Source organism: Oryctolagus cuniculus, chromosome 8 (genome assembly GCF_051225735.1).
Source record: "Oryctolagus cuniculus isolate XC-2025 breed Fujian yellow rabbit chromosome 8, ASM5122573v1, whole genome shotgun sequence".
NCBI classification, from domain to species: domain Eukaryota; kingdom Metazoa; phylum Chordata; class Mammalia; order Lagomorpha; family Leporidae; genus Oryctolagus; species Oryctolagus cuniculus.
Genome location: NC_142874.1, coordinates 80,909,037 through 80,929,962, shown reverse-complemented (window position 1 = coordinate 80,929,962; position 20,926 = coordinate 80,909,037). Strand labels below are relative to the sequence as shown.

Below are 20,926 nucleotides of genomic sequence, written 5' to 3'. Positions count from 1 at the left end.
GAACATATCTCACATATGACTCACAGTGTCTGATATAAAATACCTGCTCCATCAAAACAGGCAAGAATGTTGTATGGCTTACACTTTAAAATTTCATATTCGGACTTTTTAAATTTCTTTTTTAAAAATTATTTATATTTACTTATTTATTTGAAAGGCAGAATTTAAAGAGAGAGGAAGAGTCAGAGATATCTTGCATCTGCTGGTTCACTCCCCACATGGCCACAATGGCTGGAGCTGGGCCAGTCTGAAGTCAGGTACTAGGAGCTTGACAATGTCTGTGAGTCATATGGAAACCTATATCATTACCAGCCAGGGAAGAGCAACTGCAAAGGCCCCAAGGCAAGAACTTGCTTGAGCAACTTCTGGCATAGTGTTCCTGATGTACTCATAGTAGGAGACGAAGTTAGGAGGTAATGGGAGACCTGTCTGGAGGGGCCTTTCAACACGGAGAGGATTTAATGGATTCTACTGGCTCTGTCAGCCGCAGGAGGTGGCAGAGCAGAAACAGCACATGATCTGATGTATTTTAAAAGTGCTACTGTGACTACTGTGTTGAGATTAGAGTATGGGCAGATATTACAGATGCAGTTAAACTAAGAAGTTATGACAGTAACATTTGTAAAGAAAATGGCATCTTGGATGACAGTGACAGAAATGGAGTCAGTGACAGTAGTTAATTCTAAACAATCTGTGTATTTTGATGGAGGAACAAATAGAATTTGCTGATAGACTGAATGTGGGGTATAAGCAAAACTGAGGAAAAAAGATAGCTCTAACATGATGACATAGGAGTGATAAAGGAACTGGGACATAACAGTCCTCATAACAAATTCATGAATACAAACATATTAAAAAAGATTGGGACAATAATACTAGTCTATAGAAGTAATGCAACTAGATCAAAACATTACAGACTGCAAGGATATTACTATGGGGGTGTGGAGGAATTCAGGGAAATGTTCTTTGGAGAAGTCAATATGCAATGGCATTTAAAAATGTATAATTCAATCTATGCTTATGTAATGTGAAGTCATTTTATTGAGTTTTTACATTTTGTTAAAGAAAACATAACTGAATAATTTGGGAGTGTTCAAATTCCAGACCAGTTTTAACATTTTGTTATAATCTAAAGAGAGCAAATCAACCATTCAAAGCTGTTTGAATTTTGCAAATAGTTTTCTTTGGTAAAGAAGTACTTTTATATATGTAATCAGTGGAATAATATGACTCTAGCACAAAAATTAATTTACCATCGTAAAATAAGCCACAGCAATCACAATAACGAAATGAGTCCTTTTGTACCAGTTTTGAGACTTACTTTCATGATGGATTGGCAAATTCTCCTCAAAACATTGGTCAAGGGAAAAGAGTCACACTATTACCCGTTAAAAAGATACCACAAGACTTTCCTGAGAGGAAAGCTAAGCCTTTTTAGCCTCAGTCTATACTACCATATCTCACACAAACTGAGTTTAATCTCTCCCTTTTTAAACAAATGAATACAAAGATTTCAAATAGATGTCTGTTGGGAATTATATATTACATATATCTAAAATTCTCTTTATTTGTTCACATAGGATTATTTGTAATTATGTCCTTATGTCTTTTTTTTTTTTTTTGACAGGCAGAGTGGACAGTGAGAGAGAGAGACAGAGAGAAAGGTCTTCCTTTGCCGTTGGTTCACCCTCTAATGGCCACTGCGCCGGCACGCTGCAGCCGGCGCACTGCGCTGATCCGAAGCCAGGAGCCAGGTGCTTCTCCTGGTATCCCACAGGGTGCAGGGCCCAAGGACTTGGGCCATCCTCCACTGCCTTCCTGGCCACAGCAGAGAGCTGGCCAGGAAGAGGGGCAACTGGGACAGAATCCAGCGTCCCGACCAGGACTAGAATCCGGTGTGCTGGCGCCGCAAGGCGGAGGATTAGCCTATTGAGCCGCGGCGCCGGCCCTTATGTCTATTTTTTTTAATGAATATAATGTTCTGTATTAGTTTTTTGTTACTTGAACTAAAATACCTGAGAGGAGCTCTTTAGAAAGGAGGAAGATTTATTTCAGCTTACAATTTTCCTTTTCTTTTTTTTGACAGGCAGAGTTAGACAGTGAGGAGAGACAGAGAGAAAGGTCTTCCTTTTCCTTTGGTTCACCCATCAAATGGCTGCTACAGCCAGCGAGCCACACCAATCCGAAGTCAGGAGCCAAGTGCCTCCTCCCGGTGTCCCATGTGGGTGCAGGGCCCAAGCACTTGAGCCATCCTCCACTGCCCTCCCGGGCCACAGTAGAGAGCTGGACTAGAAGAGGAGCAACCAGGACAGAATCCGGTGCCCCAACTGGGACTAGAACCCGGGGTGATGGCACTGCAGGTGGAGGACTAGCCAAGTGTGCCGTGGTGTCGGTCATCAGCTTATAATTTTCAAAGTTCACAGTCTAAGATCAGGAGGCCCTGTTGGTTTAGGCATCTGGTAAGGCTAGAGAATAATAGAGGGACAATCATGAGACAAGCCAGAAAGCAGAGTTGGGAAGCATGGTTGGCTTAGATAACGAACCCTCTCACAAAGGTAAGCCCCAAATGACTTAAAGGCCTTTCACTAGACCAACCTGCGATACCATAATCAGTTCAAGTTCCCATTGTTAATCTGTAAAACATTAACATTAATCTATTAGCCAATAACAGAAAACTTGTGGTGACCAAGCTCCCGATATATGTGCTTTTTGGAGGACATCCAAATTATTATCCAAATCATAATATATTCTTTGCTTTTATATTATTTGGATACTCATCAGAAAGAAATGAAACAGAAGACAACCCATGTTACAACTATTGGGAGAAAAATTTAACTTTGCCTTGTCTCAGAATACATCAGTTCTGGAAATGATGGAAGAATAAAAATGGTCAGGGTAATTATATTCTTATTGACCCTAATATCTAATATTAGGCCAGGTCCTACAAAGCTAAGCTGTATGCTGGAAACAAATGTTATATAGAAAACAGAAAAAGATCAAAACCACAAACAGAAATACATCAGAGGAACCAATGTGGCCGAAATATCCCACTAAATCTGAATTTTGTGTTAGGTAGGGAGGTTACTGAGAGGCTCATGATAGCTTTGGGTTACTGTTGGAATGAAGACTTCAACTACAGGCCTGTCAAAACTTACCTCCCTGCCTGCCCCCAACCTTGGAAAAGGAAAGGCCTAAACCTATATGTACATTCTATCCAAGCTGCTTCTTCTTTTTTTTATTTTTTTTGACAGACAGAGTGCACAGTGAGAGAGAGACAGAGAGAAAGGTCTTCCTTTTGCCGTTGGTTCACCCTCCAAAGGCCACTGCGGCCAGCGTGCTGTGGCCAGCGCACTGCGCTGATCCAAAGCCAGGAGCCAGGTGCTTCTCCTGGTCTCCCATGGGATGCAGGGCCCAAGCACCTGGGTCATCCTCCACTGCACTCCCTGGCCACAGCAGAGAGCTGGCCTGGAAGAGGGGCAACTGGGACAGAATCCGGCGCCCCGACCAGGACTAGAACCCGGTGTGCCAGCGCCGCTAGGCGGAGGATTAGCCTAGTGAGCCGCGGCGCTGGCCAAGCTTCTCTTTTTTATCTCTCTCTTTCTGGGTCCTGGTTCTGATGCAAACTTCCCAAGTCTGGCCCCTCTCCAAAGCCATGAAATTTAATAACCTAACATCTGATATCTATTATGCAGTTGATGATTCTTTCTCCATTTCTACTATACACTACTTTACCAGGAATAATTGTAAAATTTCTCTAGGAATGAAAATCCAGATTCCTACTGCTGGGCAAAATGCTTGATCTGCTTTGAAAGGCCTTAGGGCTGGTGTGATTCCAGATCACTGGTGTTCATTTGGATGCAACATCCTGAGTTCCTTTTTTGTTGTATATCTTGATCTTGCAAGTTTACTGTAAAGATGGAACAAGGCATAAAAAGAAGAACTAAGGGCAATTTTTATGGTATTTTATAGAAATAATGGTGTAGCATTTTACATATACCAGTGCAAGCCACCAACTGCTTCTACTAAATATAATCAATAGGACAAGCTCTGACAAATAATTTGCTGTTATAACTGAAGTCCGGGCATTCCTTTATGGTCTTAGAGTGAAATCTTTACAAGCTGCATGATTTTAACCTTCTTTGGGAGATCTTTACAAAAAAAAGGCTAATACTTGTCATCTTTTCCTCATTATTTAGGAGTTCACATTTGATCCGAGGAGAAATGATTCCTGTAGATGTAAGATTAGATTTTGATATCTCTAAGAAGTCTTCATTTTGTTAGACAACCTCCCAGACATGTGCCTTTGCCACTAGCTAATTTCTGGAACACTTTCATATATTAACAAATGTATGGGATACAATATTAGAGTATGTGGGCTGTGTAATACTAGAAATACACAAGTTGTTCATTGTATACAACTATATAACTTAACCTCTCTAAGCTTAAGATTGTTCTTCTGAAAGATTGGGTTAATAAGATCTACTTAGTGCGGCTAGTGACGTGGCACACTAGGTTAATTCTCTGCCTGTGGTACCGGCATCCCATATGGGCGCTGGGTTCTAGTCCCGGTTGCTGCTCTTCCAGTCCAGCTCTCTGCTGTGGCCTGGGAAAGCGGCAGAAGATGGCCCAAGTCCTTGGGCCCCTGCACCTGCCGGGGAGACCAGGAAGAAGCACCTGGCTCCTGGCTTCCTATAGGCGTAGCTCCAGCCATTGCGGCCATTTGGGGAGTGAACCAACGGATGGAAGATCTTTCTCTCTCTCTCTCTCTGTAACTCTACCTGTTAAATAAATAAATAAAATCTTAAAAAAAAAAAAGATCTACAGAATGAAGTTTTTATCAGGTTAATGTAAGAGAAAGTCTTTACCTACTCTGTGATCATTTTTATCACAAGGGTGATTCTTTGGAGGAAATTATGAACTTTATCTATTTCTCTCTGTTTAAATGTAAAATCCTCTGACTATTCAGTGCCATCATTAGGGCTTGGCACTCAATAATCCTTCAACAAATATTTGCAGAAAGAGTTACTGACAGAATAAATGCAAAAAATTTCCAGCAACCTTTTTCATTCCTGTCAGTCCTTTATCATTAACCTGCTAATATGATTTACACTCATTTTTCCAAAACAAAAAGAAAAAAAAAAGCCCAACACTACCTTGCCTGTATATCCTCTTATAGCATGGTCTTAAAAGTCTCACTATCATTAGTATTGTCACCTTAAATTCATCTGCAAGAGAGCTGAAATCTCACCATACTATTTCCCTGCTAAAAATCTGGTATTCCTCAGGTGCTTGGTCTATTATACAGAATCATCTTTGTCTATGCTCTCTGATCTTATTATTTTGATTTATTGGATCAACTGAAGCTCTTTAGTAGGGCTCAAAGCTCATTGAACATTAACTTCTCTCATGTCTTGCCTACTACCACCATCTAACTTAGACTTCACTTTTCACTAATCTCCTGGGCTGCCTGAAGTACATCAGTCACACCGTGCTTTGCTTCTGTACTTTATTACAGAATACATCTCTTCTCTCCCACATTCTTCACCTAGTTATAAGTTCACCTAAAGTTATGCTTTAAAACTAAGTTCAGGATTTACACCTTTGAGAAGTCCTTCTGTTGATGACTCCAGTTTGAATTAGCGTTCTGCTCTTGTGTTCTCACAATAGTATGAGATCCTGACTATAACAGTGTCTGAGCAGCAACTTCTGAGGACATTGAACATGACAATCATCACTGCATTCATCTTTGTGATTAATGTTAAGCCTGGCATTCAATGAAAGAAATAAGTGCTAATGATTATGGAAGCACTATCATGTGCTCAACCCTGTGAAAAGCATGTTAGATACACTGCCTCTTTTAATTATCAACATCTGAAAGCTGTACATGCTATTAGTTACATTTTACCAATTAGAAAATTGAGGTTCAGTGAATTTAAATAGTTTTGCAATTTGGAGTCAAGAATAAAGCTGGTAATATTTAGTGAAGTTTTTAGTTTATTAAAGAGATACTAAAAGTGAATGAATTAGAATGGCAGATGTCCTAAACAGCACTCTGGCCCTTAAGGCATTTGGATCTGGCTAAAAAGCCCATGAGAGTATTTCAGGCATGGAAAGCCAAGACACCAAGACACTCTGGTAAAAAAAAAAAAAAAAAAAAAAAAAAAAGACAGACCTAAATGAAAGATCTCTGCAAATGAGATCCCCAGTGGAAACAACGGGCCATCAAAGAAGGAAGTATCTTTCTCTGAAGGGAGAAGCTTCCATATTCTTGGCAGCTCATGACAAGAGCCTTGGGTGATTACTGATGTCATAAATAAGAGTGTCAATTGTTAAATCAACAACAGGAGTCACTGTCTACTTACTCCTCATGTAGGATCTCTGTCCTTAATGTGTTGTTCAATGTGAATTAACGGTATAACTAGTACTCGAACAGTACTTTATACTTTGTGTTTCTGTGTTTCTGTTGAAATCTTTATTTAGTATATACTAAATTGATCTTCAGTATATAAAGATAATTGAAAATGAATCTTGATATGAATGGGATGGGTTAGGAGAGGGAGTGGGAGATGGGATGGTTGCGGGTGGGAGGGAGGTTATGGGGGGAAGAGCTGATATAATCTAAAAGTTGTACTTTGGAAACGTTATTAAATAAAAGTTAAAAAAAAAAGAGTGAATGAATATGAATTCCTCAAGTAGAGTGGTTTTCTTTTTCTTTTTCTTTTGACAGAGTTAGACTGAGAGAGAGACAGAGAGAAAGGTCTTCCTTTTCCGTTGGTTCACCAACCAAATGGCTGCTACAGCCGGTGTGCTGTGCCGATTCGAAGTCAGGAGCCAGGTGCTTCCTCCTGGTCTCCCATGCGGGTTCAGGAGCCCAAGCACTTGGGTCATCCTCTACTGCCTTCTCGGGCCACAGCAGAGAGCTGGACTGGAAGAGGAGCAACCGGGACAGAATCTGGTGCCCCAACCTGGACTAGAACCTGGCGTGGGAAGTGGAGGATTAGCCAAGTGAGCCACAACGCCAGCCAAGTGGTTTTCTATATATTCAATTTTTGAACAAAAAAATTTAAGTCCTACATACCAAGTACTTCCTCTTTTAATCTTTCTTAACTCAAAGTATTCTTATGAAAACTCAATAAATCAGTTTTAATGTATTACAGAATATTGGAATGGTAAACTCACAGAATAGACATGGACAGAAAATGTGTGTCACTATAGCTATCCAAATTCAAGCATTATGTAGTTTCCTTATAGCAAAAAAAAAAAAAAAAAAAAAAAAAAAAAAAACAACAACAACAACAACAACAACAAAAACTCAACATTCAAGATTTAAATCTGATCCACAGCACTTTTATATTTTTAATACCAGATATTGATAAATTGAGACAATGCTGTTAAGTTGATTAGTCATACGATACTCCAAAGTTTGGAATGTAATGATAAAAATAGACCCATGAACAACTATTGGTCACAATTCACCCTGCACTGATTTATGTTAGAATACAGTTCCTACAATTCATTTGGAATTAGTCCACTTGAAAATATCTCAACATTCTGTGACTTTACTAGGCATATAATATGTGGAATCATCTTTGACTTTATTGGATCTGCTCCATAAGGGCAAGGCATATGGCAAGCATCTATTTAGTAATCTACACATCATATGTACCCCAAAATATTTTATTTATTTGTAACAAAATCATTTTATTTCTATATAGTATCTTTCATTAAGCTCCATCATTCAGTAAGGCCTTCTCTGCTTATTTTTTTTTTTTTTTAAGATTTATTTATTTGACAGTAGAGTTACAGACAGTGAGAGCTCCTGGCTCTGGATTGGCCCAGCTCTGGCCTTTGTGGCCATCTAGGGAGTGAGACAGCAGATGGAAGACCTCTCTCTCTCTGTCTCTGCCTCTCTGTAACTCAGTCTTTCAGGTAAATAAATAAATCTTCTTTTAAAAAAAGTATTTTAAAATCATTTATTTATTTATTTGAAAGTCAAGTTAGAGAGAGAGAGCCAGGGAAAGATCTTCTATCCACGGTTCACTCCCCAGATGGCTGCAAGGGACAGGGCTGATCCAGGCCAAAAATAGGAGCCAAGAGTTTCATCCAGGTTTCTCACATGGGAGGCAAGGGCCCAAACATTTGGGCCATATTCCCCTGCTTTTCCCAGACCATTGTCAGGGAGCCAGATTGGAAGGAGAGCAGGCAGTACATGAACTGGAGTCCATATGGGATGTCAGCATTGCAGGTGATAGCTTTACCAGCTGTACCACCATGCTGTCTTTATTTGTCTTGTTTCTATTTTGGACTTTCTTTTTTTTTTTTTAAGATTTATTTATTTTTACTTGAAAAGCAGAATTACACAGAGAGAGAAGGAGAGGCAGAGAGAGAGAGAGAGAGACATTCCATTCACTGGTTCACTCCCCAACTGGCCGCAATGGCCGGAGCTGTGCCAATCCGAAGCCAGGAGCTGGGAGCTTCTTTCCGGTTTTCCCAGGCAAGTGCAGGTGCCCAAGGATGTGGGCCATCTTGTACTGCTTTCCCAGGCCATAGCAGAGAGCTGGATCAGGGTGGGGCAGCCAGGACTCAGACCGCTGCCCTTTTGGGATGCCAGCACTGCAGGCCAGGGCTTTACCCGCTATGCCACAGCACTGGCCCTTTGGACTTTCTTTTTAATTGAGATTAGCAATAGTTTTGGTCCTGTGTTTTGTCAGCAACGCTATGCATGCCTGAGGCTATCACTAACACATTAATAGATAAACCTGAGAAAAGGCAAGCAGCACAGAGAAAAACAGTGAATACAGATGTAAAATACAAGATATGTGAAAGAAAAAAATGTAGAGAAACATAAACTACTTTGCACTAGAGGTAGAGCAAATTCTGTGTCAGATCTGTAAGTTACTGATACTGATTTAAAAGGCAAAAGATAAATAAGTAGAAACACACATGCAAATAGGAATTTTGGTAAATAAACTTTTAAGAGCAGGTTTTGAGGGGGCCAGTAGTTTGGCCTAGGTGGTAAAGCCACCACCTGCAGTGCTGGCATTCCACTTCCAATCCAACTCTTTGCTATGGCCTGGGAAAGCAGTAGAAGGTGGCCCAGGTGCTTGGGCCTGTGCACTCATGTGGGAGACCTGGAAGAAGTTCCTGGCTCCTGGCTTTGGATCGGTCCAGCTCCAGCACTTATGCCATTTGGGGATTGAACCAGAGGATGGAAGATCTCTCTCTTTGCCTTTTCATTGGCCTCTGCCTCTCTGTAACTCTGCCTTTCCAATAAATAAATAAATCTTTAAAAAAATTACGTTTTGGATTAGAAACCTGAAAGAAGTTATTTATTATACACTCTACAATATGGGTCGTCTGAAACACCTTTAACTTAATGGAGTGGCATACTTATTAAAAGTCCTTAAATAAAATATCCAGAAGTTTCCTGATTTGCAACTTCTCTGGAGATGAGAAATGCATGCAAGACAAGTCCTTAATGAAAAACTGCATATGCAGGTTGAAGATTGGTATAATCTGATCATCTGTTCAAGAAAAACCTACTAAGAAATGAAGGATTTTGTTGATAAAATAAAACTTAGTAGTTGAATCCGGATAGCCATCACATCGTGCACAATATAAACATTTACAAGACATAAAAAGCTCATCAACAAAAGATTGTGCAGATTAACTGAGACTATGACATCCAGGTGCCATCAAATCTTCAACCCTATTCAAGTTATAAGGGTACCACCACCTTTGCCTTAATCTGAGCCTTTTGTGAACATCCTATACAGCTTCATTGCCATCACCTCTAAGTCAGGAAAAGGAAAAAGAGGTTAAACAATGACGTAGTCCTGACATGTAGTCAGTCCCATAGTCATAAGTTTCTGCTTGTTGCACAAAGCTCCACTGGCCTAGCCCTGTAGGAAGAATGAAATGCAGCAAGAGCTCCAAGCAGCTACTGAACGGTAAGCTGAACTGAGATGTTGGAAGCAGGATGAGTGACAGAAATGACAAGGCATATAGGAGCCCAACTCAACAGGTACTTCATAACTGTGGCATTCTGCAAAAGAGCAGCAGATGGACCAAATGGATGTGCACTTGTCAGGAAGAAGTCATAGACTCCAGGCAACGGTACAGGGCAGGTTGGGAGGTGGACAGGCATTGTGGCACCAGCAACAGGCCCTGCAAACTGTGGCTACAGCCACAAACCAAAGACAGTCTTCAAATGTATACAGTGTGGAAAGGACCACTGTTACACAGCACTGACTTTAAGCACATGCACATCCCTGGAGTGAGCACTGTTAGTACTGTCATCTACTGCTTACAGGCTAATGATAGCTGTTTCGTATCACCTGATATTAATAAAGTGATAATTTTACCAGAAATACATTCAAAGTGGAAACGACTATTTCATAAATATTTTAAAATGTACATCTGAAAATACTGGTTGTTTTAATGGGAAAATTTGATTTTTCTTTTTGACTACTAAAACTCTCATCTGCTTTTAAGCTATTAGTATGCCTTCATGACACTGAGTTTGCTGATGAGTTTATGGTGATTACATCAGACACAGTATTTGACAAATACAGAACAAAAGTAGTAGAAGGTCAACATTAGGGAGTAAATGTATCACCTTGGAGAAAGAAAACAACCTACTCCAGCTTCTGACGAAGAGCAGTTGTTCATGTGATGGATCATTGACTGCAAGTTTGGGAAGCAAAATATGGTAGTTGTAGCTAAATGCTTACTTTTTTAAGAAAAAGGAACTAAAATGACTTTTAGAAAAAAGGTATGTGTCGTGGATCTCACTTTTTAATTACATTATTCTGATATTTATTGACTTAAATAACAGTAAAATAGATTCACACAAAGCATACAGAGGAATTTTTGACTGAGTTATTGAAATCTCTTAATACTAGTTCAGAAAGAGGTAGGCAGCGCACAGGTGAACGTCAGCATTTCAGGAATTAATGGAAAGTAATACACTGATTGGGCTCTGAGCCCTATGGGTCATTCTGAATGGAAAGTAACAGCAGAGTTAGGACAGTGAGTCTTCTCCACAGTTCGGCTCTCTAGATGCTTCGGGGACTCCTGACTGTGGAGGATCATTGATCTCCTACTGCATCCACTTTCCTCCTGCTCTGGGAAGAGCCAGCCTCCTTACCTTATCCACCTCCAATGAAGTCATATACAGGAACTCTTGCTATTGGTTTACTTTAGTTTACTTCTTTCCTTTCTTTGATGGGGTTGCCTTGAAGTGTTAATTCCCTGTACTTCTCCATGTTTCTTTATTGTGGAGGACACAGACACTGTCACTGTCAGATTGGTTGTTGGGTTTGGCACAGAATGCGTACTGCATTGGCATGGGGATGATATGATATTGTACTCAGGAGATCATATACCATCATGATACAACATAAGTCTAGGTTCTGGTTCAGAAGAGCTACTTGTGAGATAGCCAGTAGAAACAGGTGCAGTGTAGGTAGCATGGACTGTGCTATGGAACCTTGCTTTTTTAAAGATATGTTGAAAAATGTGGTGTTTCATTGTGATAACCAGGTTGTATACAGAAAGGATGAAGTTGGGAAGTGTATGTGCAGAAGGATGAAATGCAATTTTGTAGATATGATATGGTTTTCTATCAAGTATACAATTTTGATCAGGTTACATAACTGATGGTCTTTGTAGGTACCAAGACATAAAATATATGGGTAAATTTTGGTTCTAACAAATCTGGCCAATAAACACATTCCTTATGAAGCTACCCAGACCTACAGGAAATTCTGAAGAGAAGAGAAGAGAGAGAGCATAATCATTCAAATGTAGAACTATATTAGGATATTTCTTGGGACTGTACAGATCAGCAGAGAGGTTCCCACACAAGCATCATGAGCATAATAAAAACATTAAAAACATTCATGATTGTTTGATGCACCACCTGTCTTACAGTTAGAATAATGGTCTGGGTAATCAATTTTTCAAAGTGTCTTATTATCTTAAAAGATTTCTGACATCATCCAATAGAGAACACAGTGAGGCCTGATGTCCTCTATGATTCTTTGGCCAGATACATGCTATTCAAGCAGAAACTTAAATGATTTATTCATTAAGCGCAAGAAAATAAACCAAAGGACCTTGAGCTCAACTATCAACTGGTATTTCTTTTGAATTAAATATTATGCTTAATTTTTTTTGGTTGTAAGCGGACTCAGCATAACTGTAAAAACAAATACTGTCACAATTTGTGAAATCTTAAGATGAAACTCGTATTGTTGCTTTGATTTGAAAAGGAGAATTGCTTTCTAAGAACTTCTAATATAATTTATTTTAACAAAAAACAAAAAAACAAACAAAAAACATAACTCAAACACAAACGATAAAGTCATGGACTTTATCTGGGTATCTGACATGGACTCTGGGTATCTACTAATATTTACATAAATTAATAGCAATGATCCTGAACCACCATTTTGTATAGTCAAATTCAGGTAAGAAAGAACATTTATTAATGCCCAGCTTTGGATCAATAAGGCACAAACCAATTTCTTGGTGGATGTACTGCACAGAAAGAGGGGTTGGTCTTTTCCCAACTTTAATTAGTTATTTAATGATTCAGTCTCTTCTGTACATTAAGTACAGGGTTTCAGAAACTTGCGCAAGGGAAGAATGTAAAAAATCATACAGAACATTTCTGCTTAGCTAAAAGAACTAATGAATCCAAAGCATATAAAAGTGATGCTTTTTGAATCATAGGGAAAGTTAAATGGCACACCCACTTGTTGGCTTAAAAAAAAAAAACAAAAGAAATCTCTTTAGTATGACTGGCCTAAGTGATTCATAAAATTGCTTCAGTTCAAAATTTTGCTCAGTGGCAAGAATTAGATGCATAGATCTACTAAATAAAATCCTTGACACAGCTATCCACCTTGCCACTGTGAAAAATAATGACTGACTACTTCTAACAGAGTTAGGTCAGTGCACTAGTAATATAAATAGAGCATATTTTAACAGCGTCAGCTGTTCTTTTCATCTAAAAAGGAAAAAGTCAGCAGAGGTGACTGGCAACTTGTCCTACAAATCATTTTTATTTCATAAATTGCTCATATGTCCCCTTAATCTGAGAACTTCCAAGTTCTTTATTTTTATTAATACAGTTTTCAAGATTATTTTTAATGCCACCTATATAATTACAGACCATGAGGATATTATTTGGAAAATAATCTTTCAGTATGGCTTTTAATCAATGGATCATTCTTCTCAACATACTTTTTACTTCTTTTCCTTTAACCTGAAGTCTTCAAAAGTTCAGAGAATGCTTGTTATGTAGGCAGTTTAAGCTGCTGCTTGTGACACCGGCATCCCATACCCTAGTACATATCAGCCAAGTGGGAGACCGAGATGGAGGTTCAGGCTCCTGGCATCAGCATGGACTAGTCTTGGTTACTGCAAGTCATTTGGGGTGTGAACCAGTGGATGGAAGATACCTCTCTCTCTCTCTGTCTTTCTCCCTCGTCTTCCCTCCCTTTCTCTTTCCCCTCTCTATCACTTTTTCAAATAATTGAATATCAAAGAAAAAAAACAAAAAAATACATTTTATATAAATACTAAGCTCAGATTTCAATTTTTTGTATCAAAACAAACTTGTATTTTAATTCCATTTTTCTATGAGCTCTTTGAAGTTCCTTTTTACTTCTGTTTTAAAATATCCTTATTGTTAACATTCTTTTTCTTTTTTTTTACCTTTTTTTTTTTGGACAGGCAGAGTTAGACAGTGAGAGAGAGAGACAGAGAGAAAGGTCTTCCTTTTTCTGTTGGGTCACCCCCCAAGTGGCCGCTACGGCCGCCGCGTTGCAGCCGGCGCACTGTGCTGATCCGAAGCCAGGAGCCAGGTGCTTCTCCTGGTCTCCCACAGGGTGCAGGGCCCAAGGACCTGGGCCATCCTCCACTGCACTCCTGGATCAAAGCAGAGAGCTGGCGTGGAAGAGGGGCAACCGGGACAGAATCCGGCGCCCCGACCAGGACTAGAACCTGGGGTGCCGGCGCCGCAGGTGGAGGATTAGCCTAGTAAGCCGTGGTGCGGGCTACATTCCTTTTCAAAAAGACTTTCATACAAGGGGTATGTAGAAACCATATGTAGTTCAACACAAAATTAACACTTTTAAAACATTTAGGTGGAGAAAAAGAAGTAAGCTCATTGCAAATGTGTGTTTAGTGCATCTGTAGAGAACTGAGAAAGTTCAGGTAGAAATACTACCAGTGAAGGTTGGTGATGTGGCCTAGTGGGTAAAGCCACAGTCTGCAATGCTGGCATCCCACACAGGTGCCAGTACAAGTCCTGGTTGCTCCACTTTCCCATCCAGCAAGCGGTTAATATGCCTAGGAAAAGCAGCAGAATATGGCCTAAGTATTTGGGCCACTGCCACCCACATGGGAGACCCAGAAGAAACTCCTGGCTCCTGGCTTTAGCCTGGCCCAGCACTGGCCATTGTGGCCATCTGGGGAGTGAACCTGCAGATGGAAGAATCTCTCTCTCTCTCTCTTTTTCCCTCTTTCCCCTTCTTTATCTGTATCTCTGACTTTCCCAACCTATGTAACTCTTTCAAACAAATAAATAAATCTTAAAAAAAGTGCTACCAGTGACTCATATATGTATCTACAAGAACTAAGGCAAGCAAAATGAATGAAGGTCAAGGATATATTAGGCAAGTACATGAAAACGAAGGATAAAAAGGATGCTACACAAATGCTAAGCACAGAATTCTGTAGATACCCTCTTGGCCACTGAAAGTTAAAAAAATCATAATATATCCTTGAATAAAAGTTGTTTCTGGACAGGTTTAATAAAGATACCCAAAGTGTATATATACATTTTTTTATATTACTCTTGTGCTGGTATAGTCACCATTTATTATCATATAATCAAACTGTCACTACTATAATGTGCTTAAATAAACTACATGTTACCTGTAGTTTAAAACACATAACATAATATAATGTTGAAACATTGGCAAAATAAATATATATTGTTGAAATAATAAGGCATTTATACAAAGAAATTTTTGTAAGTTTTTAGACAGGAGTATTTCCTAGCCTTATTGTATATTAAAATTTTTTTTCCTGATATACAAGGAGTTCTGTGAATTTTCCATTTCTGGTTTAACCATACCTTTTACATCTTCATCTTCAATTGTTGTATTTGAACTCTCAGTTGATTCCTGTTAAGAAGAAAACACATTTTTAAGCTGAATACATTGAATAGCATAATTTCTTCTTTAAAAAAATGGCTAGTGATATATACATACATGTATCATGCTAAACTCTTCAGCAGGCTGTGTGCAAATGCTGACATGCAAATGGACAAATACACAATGTGTTTTTTAGCAGAAATAAAATGTCAATGCTGCAAACATTTCACAGAGGGAGTACTCTGGTTGCCTAATCTCTGAAGCACTACAAATCCAGGTGATTTGTAGAAGCAGCAGAAGTAGGCAGTTATCTTCAGAACTGTGTAAGGATGTGTTGTGTTACAGTGCCCCACAGAGTGTGCTTTCTCTGTGTTTAAGAGAAATTGAATACAGTAGATGAATAAATTTGAACTTGGAACAATTTTTATTCCCAATAAATCAATAAGTAATAGTGCCTTATTTGTGTCAGGCAGTATTTCGAGTACAAAGTCAAAAGTCTATTTCTCTACCTTACTCCCATGTAGTTAGAAAAAACATTTCATTACATCCTTTGGTAAAGAGGTAGGGGTATTAATTTGAGCTATGCTGGTAGAATTTTTCAAGAAGAATTTTCATTGTTTTTTACCAGCACAATGGAATTATAATGAATAATACTTTCAAGGACAATGTGTTTTTTTCATTCTTTTCTAAATTAGAAACTAGCTGTCACTAATATAAAACTTGCTCTCATAATAAAAGATAAAACTATTTCTTTAAAAAACTACAAATTAAGTTGAAGATTTGTAAACACCCTGAAAGTACACTGTAACTGCCAGTAATAAGATAAATTTCTTAAAATGTTTTGATAGTTGTTTCCATTAATAACATACTAATAAAATATTTTCTAGGAAAGAAATTTTGCATTATTCAATAGGAAAAGATGTGATTTTCTACATGAAATAATTAGAGTTGAAATATTGGTAATAAACTTCCAATCAAGAGCTATATGCTCAGTGATAAAAAACAGGTTTTGGAAAGTGATGCATACACCAATCAGTGTCCTTTTAGAGAGTCAATACTTTAAAAATGTGATCAATGTATATAAATGTCATACACAACATATGAGCCAATGGGGTGAACTAACTAAAGATGTATCCAGAGTCTCCACACACACGAAACCAAAGAAAAGTCTTCATGCATTTCTCAGAGTGATGTGTTCAAATCTAAGTTCAAAATGAAGGTAAACCCATGCACTGCAAAAATAAACTAATTTGTGTAAGCAAGAAATATCATGCAGCAACTCTTACAAATGACACAGCTAGGACTATTGAAGTGTCCACTGTAGCTGTTATGCTCTGTCTTTTATTTGCTATTGCCATTTAAAATTTTTTTTCTCACAAATGATGATCCTAACTACCTGAAGTCTTTTAGGGACTTAGAACATTTTCACAGTCATAACTGTAAAATAAATCTCATATTAAAGAACACAAGCTCCATGTTCTTACTTTAATGATTTTAATATTGATCAACTAAATGTTAAACTAGAGAGGAAATGTGTTTTCCAAGATTTAAACATTATTAAATATAAGAAGTAAGACCCATGACTATAATTAATATTTTAGAAAAGTCTAATAATGTATTTCCCTCTACTTAGAGATGTAATATTGCATGAAAAGCAATAAACATTAAAAACATATCCTTTCATCCTATAGACATATATGCAAGTGCCGTTATTTAGTTAACATTCTGTGTAAATACTTTACAATGGTTAGGAAACAAGAGTCTGCTGATAACTAGTTAAATGTTTGTTACTGAAATGCATATAATTCAACAACAATAAACATATTTCACAAGAAGTGAAACCATTTGATTCTCCTCAAATTCATGCTAAACAATACCACCAACACCAACACCAACATCAACATCAACAGAAAATTAGAAAACAAAACAAAATGAAACAAAACAGCAGACACCACTATGACTACAGAATAGAATAAAACTCAAAAGCAACACTAAATTTAAACAAATATCAATGAACTCAAGTTGATAATTTTGAAGACAGTGGGATGATATAGCAAGAAATTCTAAACTTTCATGCAGAATACATCTACAGTAAAATGCACAAACAGGCATGGAAGAAAGAGAGACTAGATGGAATTGCTTAAGATACATAGTCATCTTGATATAAGGCATTATAGAAATATTTTTATTGACTAATGGTATGATTCATTTCTCTTTAAAGATGTCACTCATTTTTCTTTGAAAAAAAGTATGTGTATAGCTCTAGATAATTTAGGCCCCAAAGAAAAGCGAGGTACATAATGGCTGGAATTTTCTTTTCTATTTTTAGGTAATAAATTAATTTTGCTGTGAATGTTTGATGAGATGTGTAATCTTGTTAAAGCAAGATGATGTTGATTCTTTCTGAATACCTTGTTTCCATCAGGGTTGTGGATTACAGTAGTTTGGGGCTCCTGAGTGAGAACAAAATAGAGAAAGAAACAGTTTGCATTGGTAAGTACATTCTTACTAGTGTGAGGGACAGAGCAAGTGAGCCAATGGACAAAGTTAAATAGTGACAAGAGCAAAAGCAATGTTAACTGCTGTCAGAGGTTGCAGATGACAAAGATCTCTGATGAAAGATCTCCCTGGTGAGCCCATGAGATAGGACACCTCCCTGCCCAGAAGCAGCATGCAAAAGACCTTATTCCTGATCAGCATACAAACAAGGCTTTGAAGTTTGGAGACCTAAAGAGGCACTCACACTCACTGTTTCACCAAGTCCTAGGCCAAATACAGCTTTCCTTTCTTCCTTAACGAACAGCCTATTAATGTCTGTCCCACAGAAAATTGGCCAAGGACATAGGAGCCAGAATTCTTTTGAGATGATTTCAGATTCTTTGCAACAGCAATTTTCAGGTTTATTGCTTTAACAACTGATTGTGGTATCATATTACAACCAATACATGGATAAATACCCTTGGAAAACCTAGAAATATCGGAACACACTTTAAACAAAGACTATGCTAAAGAATACAGTTCAAAAGTCCATTAATAAATTCTAAGGAGCATTTAAAAGATGCATTGAAAGAGTTCTAGAACCAATCACATTGTCACTATAATTGCAGACATATTGCTGTTAACTCTGTGTTAATTCATGTCTAAAAATTTCTTTCATGGATTATATATGCAGAATATTTCACTATAAAGTCATGTTTTTCCCTGAAGAAATTATTACTTTTTCCTATTGTTTTCTATGAGAGAATCAGAAAATTATTCCCAAGTGGAAAATAACACTCAAGTAAATAACTGATGTAAAAAAGATTTAGTGTGCATACATCACTGAAATGCCTAGCACTTTCATTACATGACTTCCTGGAAACTGGGAATTACTGAAACCTACTTAGAGTTCTCCCCAGTCCTAAGCACTCTCCCACCACAGCAGTTCATAACGCAGACTTACAGAACACATCTCCTTCCCTTCCTCCTTTCCCAGCTGTTATCAGAATTCTTTTCTAATAGTAGATAAACTTGTGTTCTTGACGTGTCCTTCAGCTAAATGTTTTGAAATTGAGCCTTTTGGATACAGGCATTTGGCACAACTGTTAAGCCACTGATTGGGATGCTTGGATCCCAAAATCAGAGTGCCTGAATTAGAGTCTTGGCTTCACTCTGGATTTCAGGTGCTAATTCCTGCTAATGTGCACCCTGAAAGGCAGCAGGTGATGGCTCAAGTATTTGGATCCCTGCTACCTACCTGGGGACTAAGATTGAGTTCCCGGCTCCCAGCTTTGGACTGGCCCAGCCCTGGCTGTTGCTAGCATTTGGGAGGTGAACCAGTGGATGGGCAATCTCTCTTTGTCTTTCTGCTTTTCAAATAAAACAAACAAAATATTACAATTGAACCTTCCAGTTAGCCTAGATGAAATAATCCCTTCATGTTTTTATTCACTTAAAATAACAGTACAATGACAGTAAAAAATCAGAATCATGTCTTAAAATCATAACTAAAATATGAAATAGTTTGAGGAAAATATTATGGAACTCAGAGCACTGCATGCCAGTATTCAGATTGTGAATTTTAACATAGCACCATCTCAAAGTTTTAAACTGATTTAGTTATGAATTATGTAGATCTGCTTGAAACAGACAAAACTAGTTTCCATTGATAATTCATGTTCTAATGTTTGCGATTGATTCTTTTAGTTAAAGTGAAACAGTGAAGATTAAATTTAAAATACAAAAAATAAAAAGGTTTAAATTATGCAGTGCCTCTCTTTATCTCAGAAATTGGCATCTTACAAAGCCTGTTGTCTTTAAATAATGAAACGGGAACTCTGAATAAGGTCTACTTTTATATTGTCCAGCAATAATCCCGTTAGCTCTCCTTGATGTCAACGTTTGCGTCTGACAAGAAGAAACTATGGTTCACAAAATCTAGAGCTTTCATCATCAGAAGAGCTAAGAGCAACCAAAGCGCATTCTACTGTTTTTCTAAGGCAGCATGCAACAGTTTCTACTACGGAGACCACAGCTATCAGTACAATGTTCAACAATGAAAGGAGATAATCTCATGTTAGAAACACACTGCTTGACAACTGCCTTAACAAAAAGTAAAAACAAAACAAAAACAAAACAAAAAAAACCCACAACTTTTCCAATATCTTAGGAAGCAAAACAAAACAAAACAATACCCAAACCCCAACAGAGTAAAGTAATATATGTTTCTACAGAGTGAAAGCAAATGAGAGAAACAACAGAAAACAGTAAAGAACGTAAGAAGGGTTACAAAGAGTCCAGGTATACCAGCGCCGGGGTAGGAATATTTTCTTTGGGGCTGGTTACCACGTTGGCTTTGTTGTTTATCTGTGGGTATGCAGAAAATAGAAACAGAGATGCCTTAAACCCCTTGGTAGCCAATGTCTCTATATGCAGCATGTCTACATGGAGATATAGACATGAAAATAGAGAGATACCAAAGATGAACGCGAAAGACGTTGTAACGAATAACAGGAATGATGATCACTGCTAGTCTCCGATGGGCACACACAGGCTAGGACCATGTCTGAGATGGTGGAGTGAGAACACAGACTCCGCTGCTTTGTCTGGGCCACCTTAGCGTTCAGACAAAGGGCTGCTTCAACGGAGCTCAAATCAAGCTTGAGTATGAAATGAATGTAATCATGTTCATACTCTTCATGCTGGATTCTGTTTCCAAGATTCCAATTGTTCATTGCTATGAATATATTACTTTTTTTTTTCCCATTTTACTCTTGAGCCCTGAAGTCACACATAAACCGTCTTTCTCTGGGGAGCCATCATTATTTTGTTCAGTAGGTATCCAATTTAAAAGAGCTTCTGACAAAATCAGGTGTTACAAAGTTTTTTAAGAAGACTAAGTCTGGGTCTCCTTTCAAAATATATCTTCAATTAGAAATGGAGAAATCAAACTCTTTACTGTGTATATGTTGAAATGCCAAAAGAAAACACTACTTATTTTTTTAATCAAAGTGTTATTGCTATCACTGAAGAATACAGCTGTTATATATCATTGCTTTTCTTTAACATAATTAGGTTTGACCTTAAGAAGACAGTTTTACCACTGTGGAAGCCACACTGTGAAAGCAACTCAGAGGGTATGACCTGTAATGGCCCACAGAGAAGACTCTTTATAGACAAGTGGCAATTTGAAACTGCAATTGAGTTTGGGTACTAAAGAGCCAAACACTAAAAAGTGATTATCAACATTCTTTTCAATTCATGCATGACAATTTACA

The 20,926-nt window shown here is 38.1% G+C and overlaps 1 protein-coding gene across 41 annotated transcripts in view; it reads right to left on the bottom strand.

The window, feature by feature from the left end:
• The window catches only part of CAMK2D (calcium/calmodulin dependent protein kinase II delta), a 332,678-nt gene that overhangs the window by 28,029 nt on the left and 283,723 nt on the right, over positions 1-20,926 (bottom strand). For 13 of the 41 annotated variants that reach the window (XM_089301697.1, XM_089301705.1, XM_089301701.1 and 10 more), the window contains 3 exons: positions 19,956-20,015; positions 17,582-17,623; positions 15,152-15,200 (listed from right to left, as the gene is read on the bottom strand). In XM_089301697.1, coding sequence (XP_089157823.1) covers positions 15,152-15,200; positions 17,582-17,623; positions 19,956-20,015 — 151 coding nt within the window. 41 annotated transcript variants of the gene reach the window in all.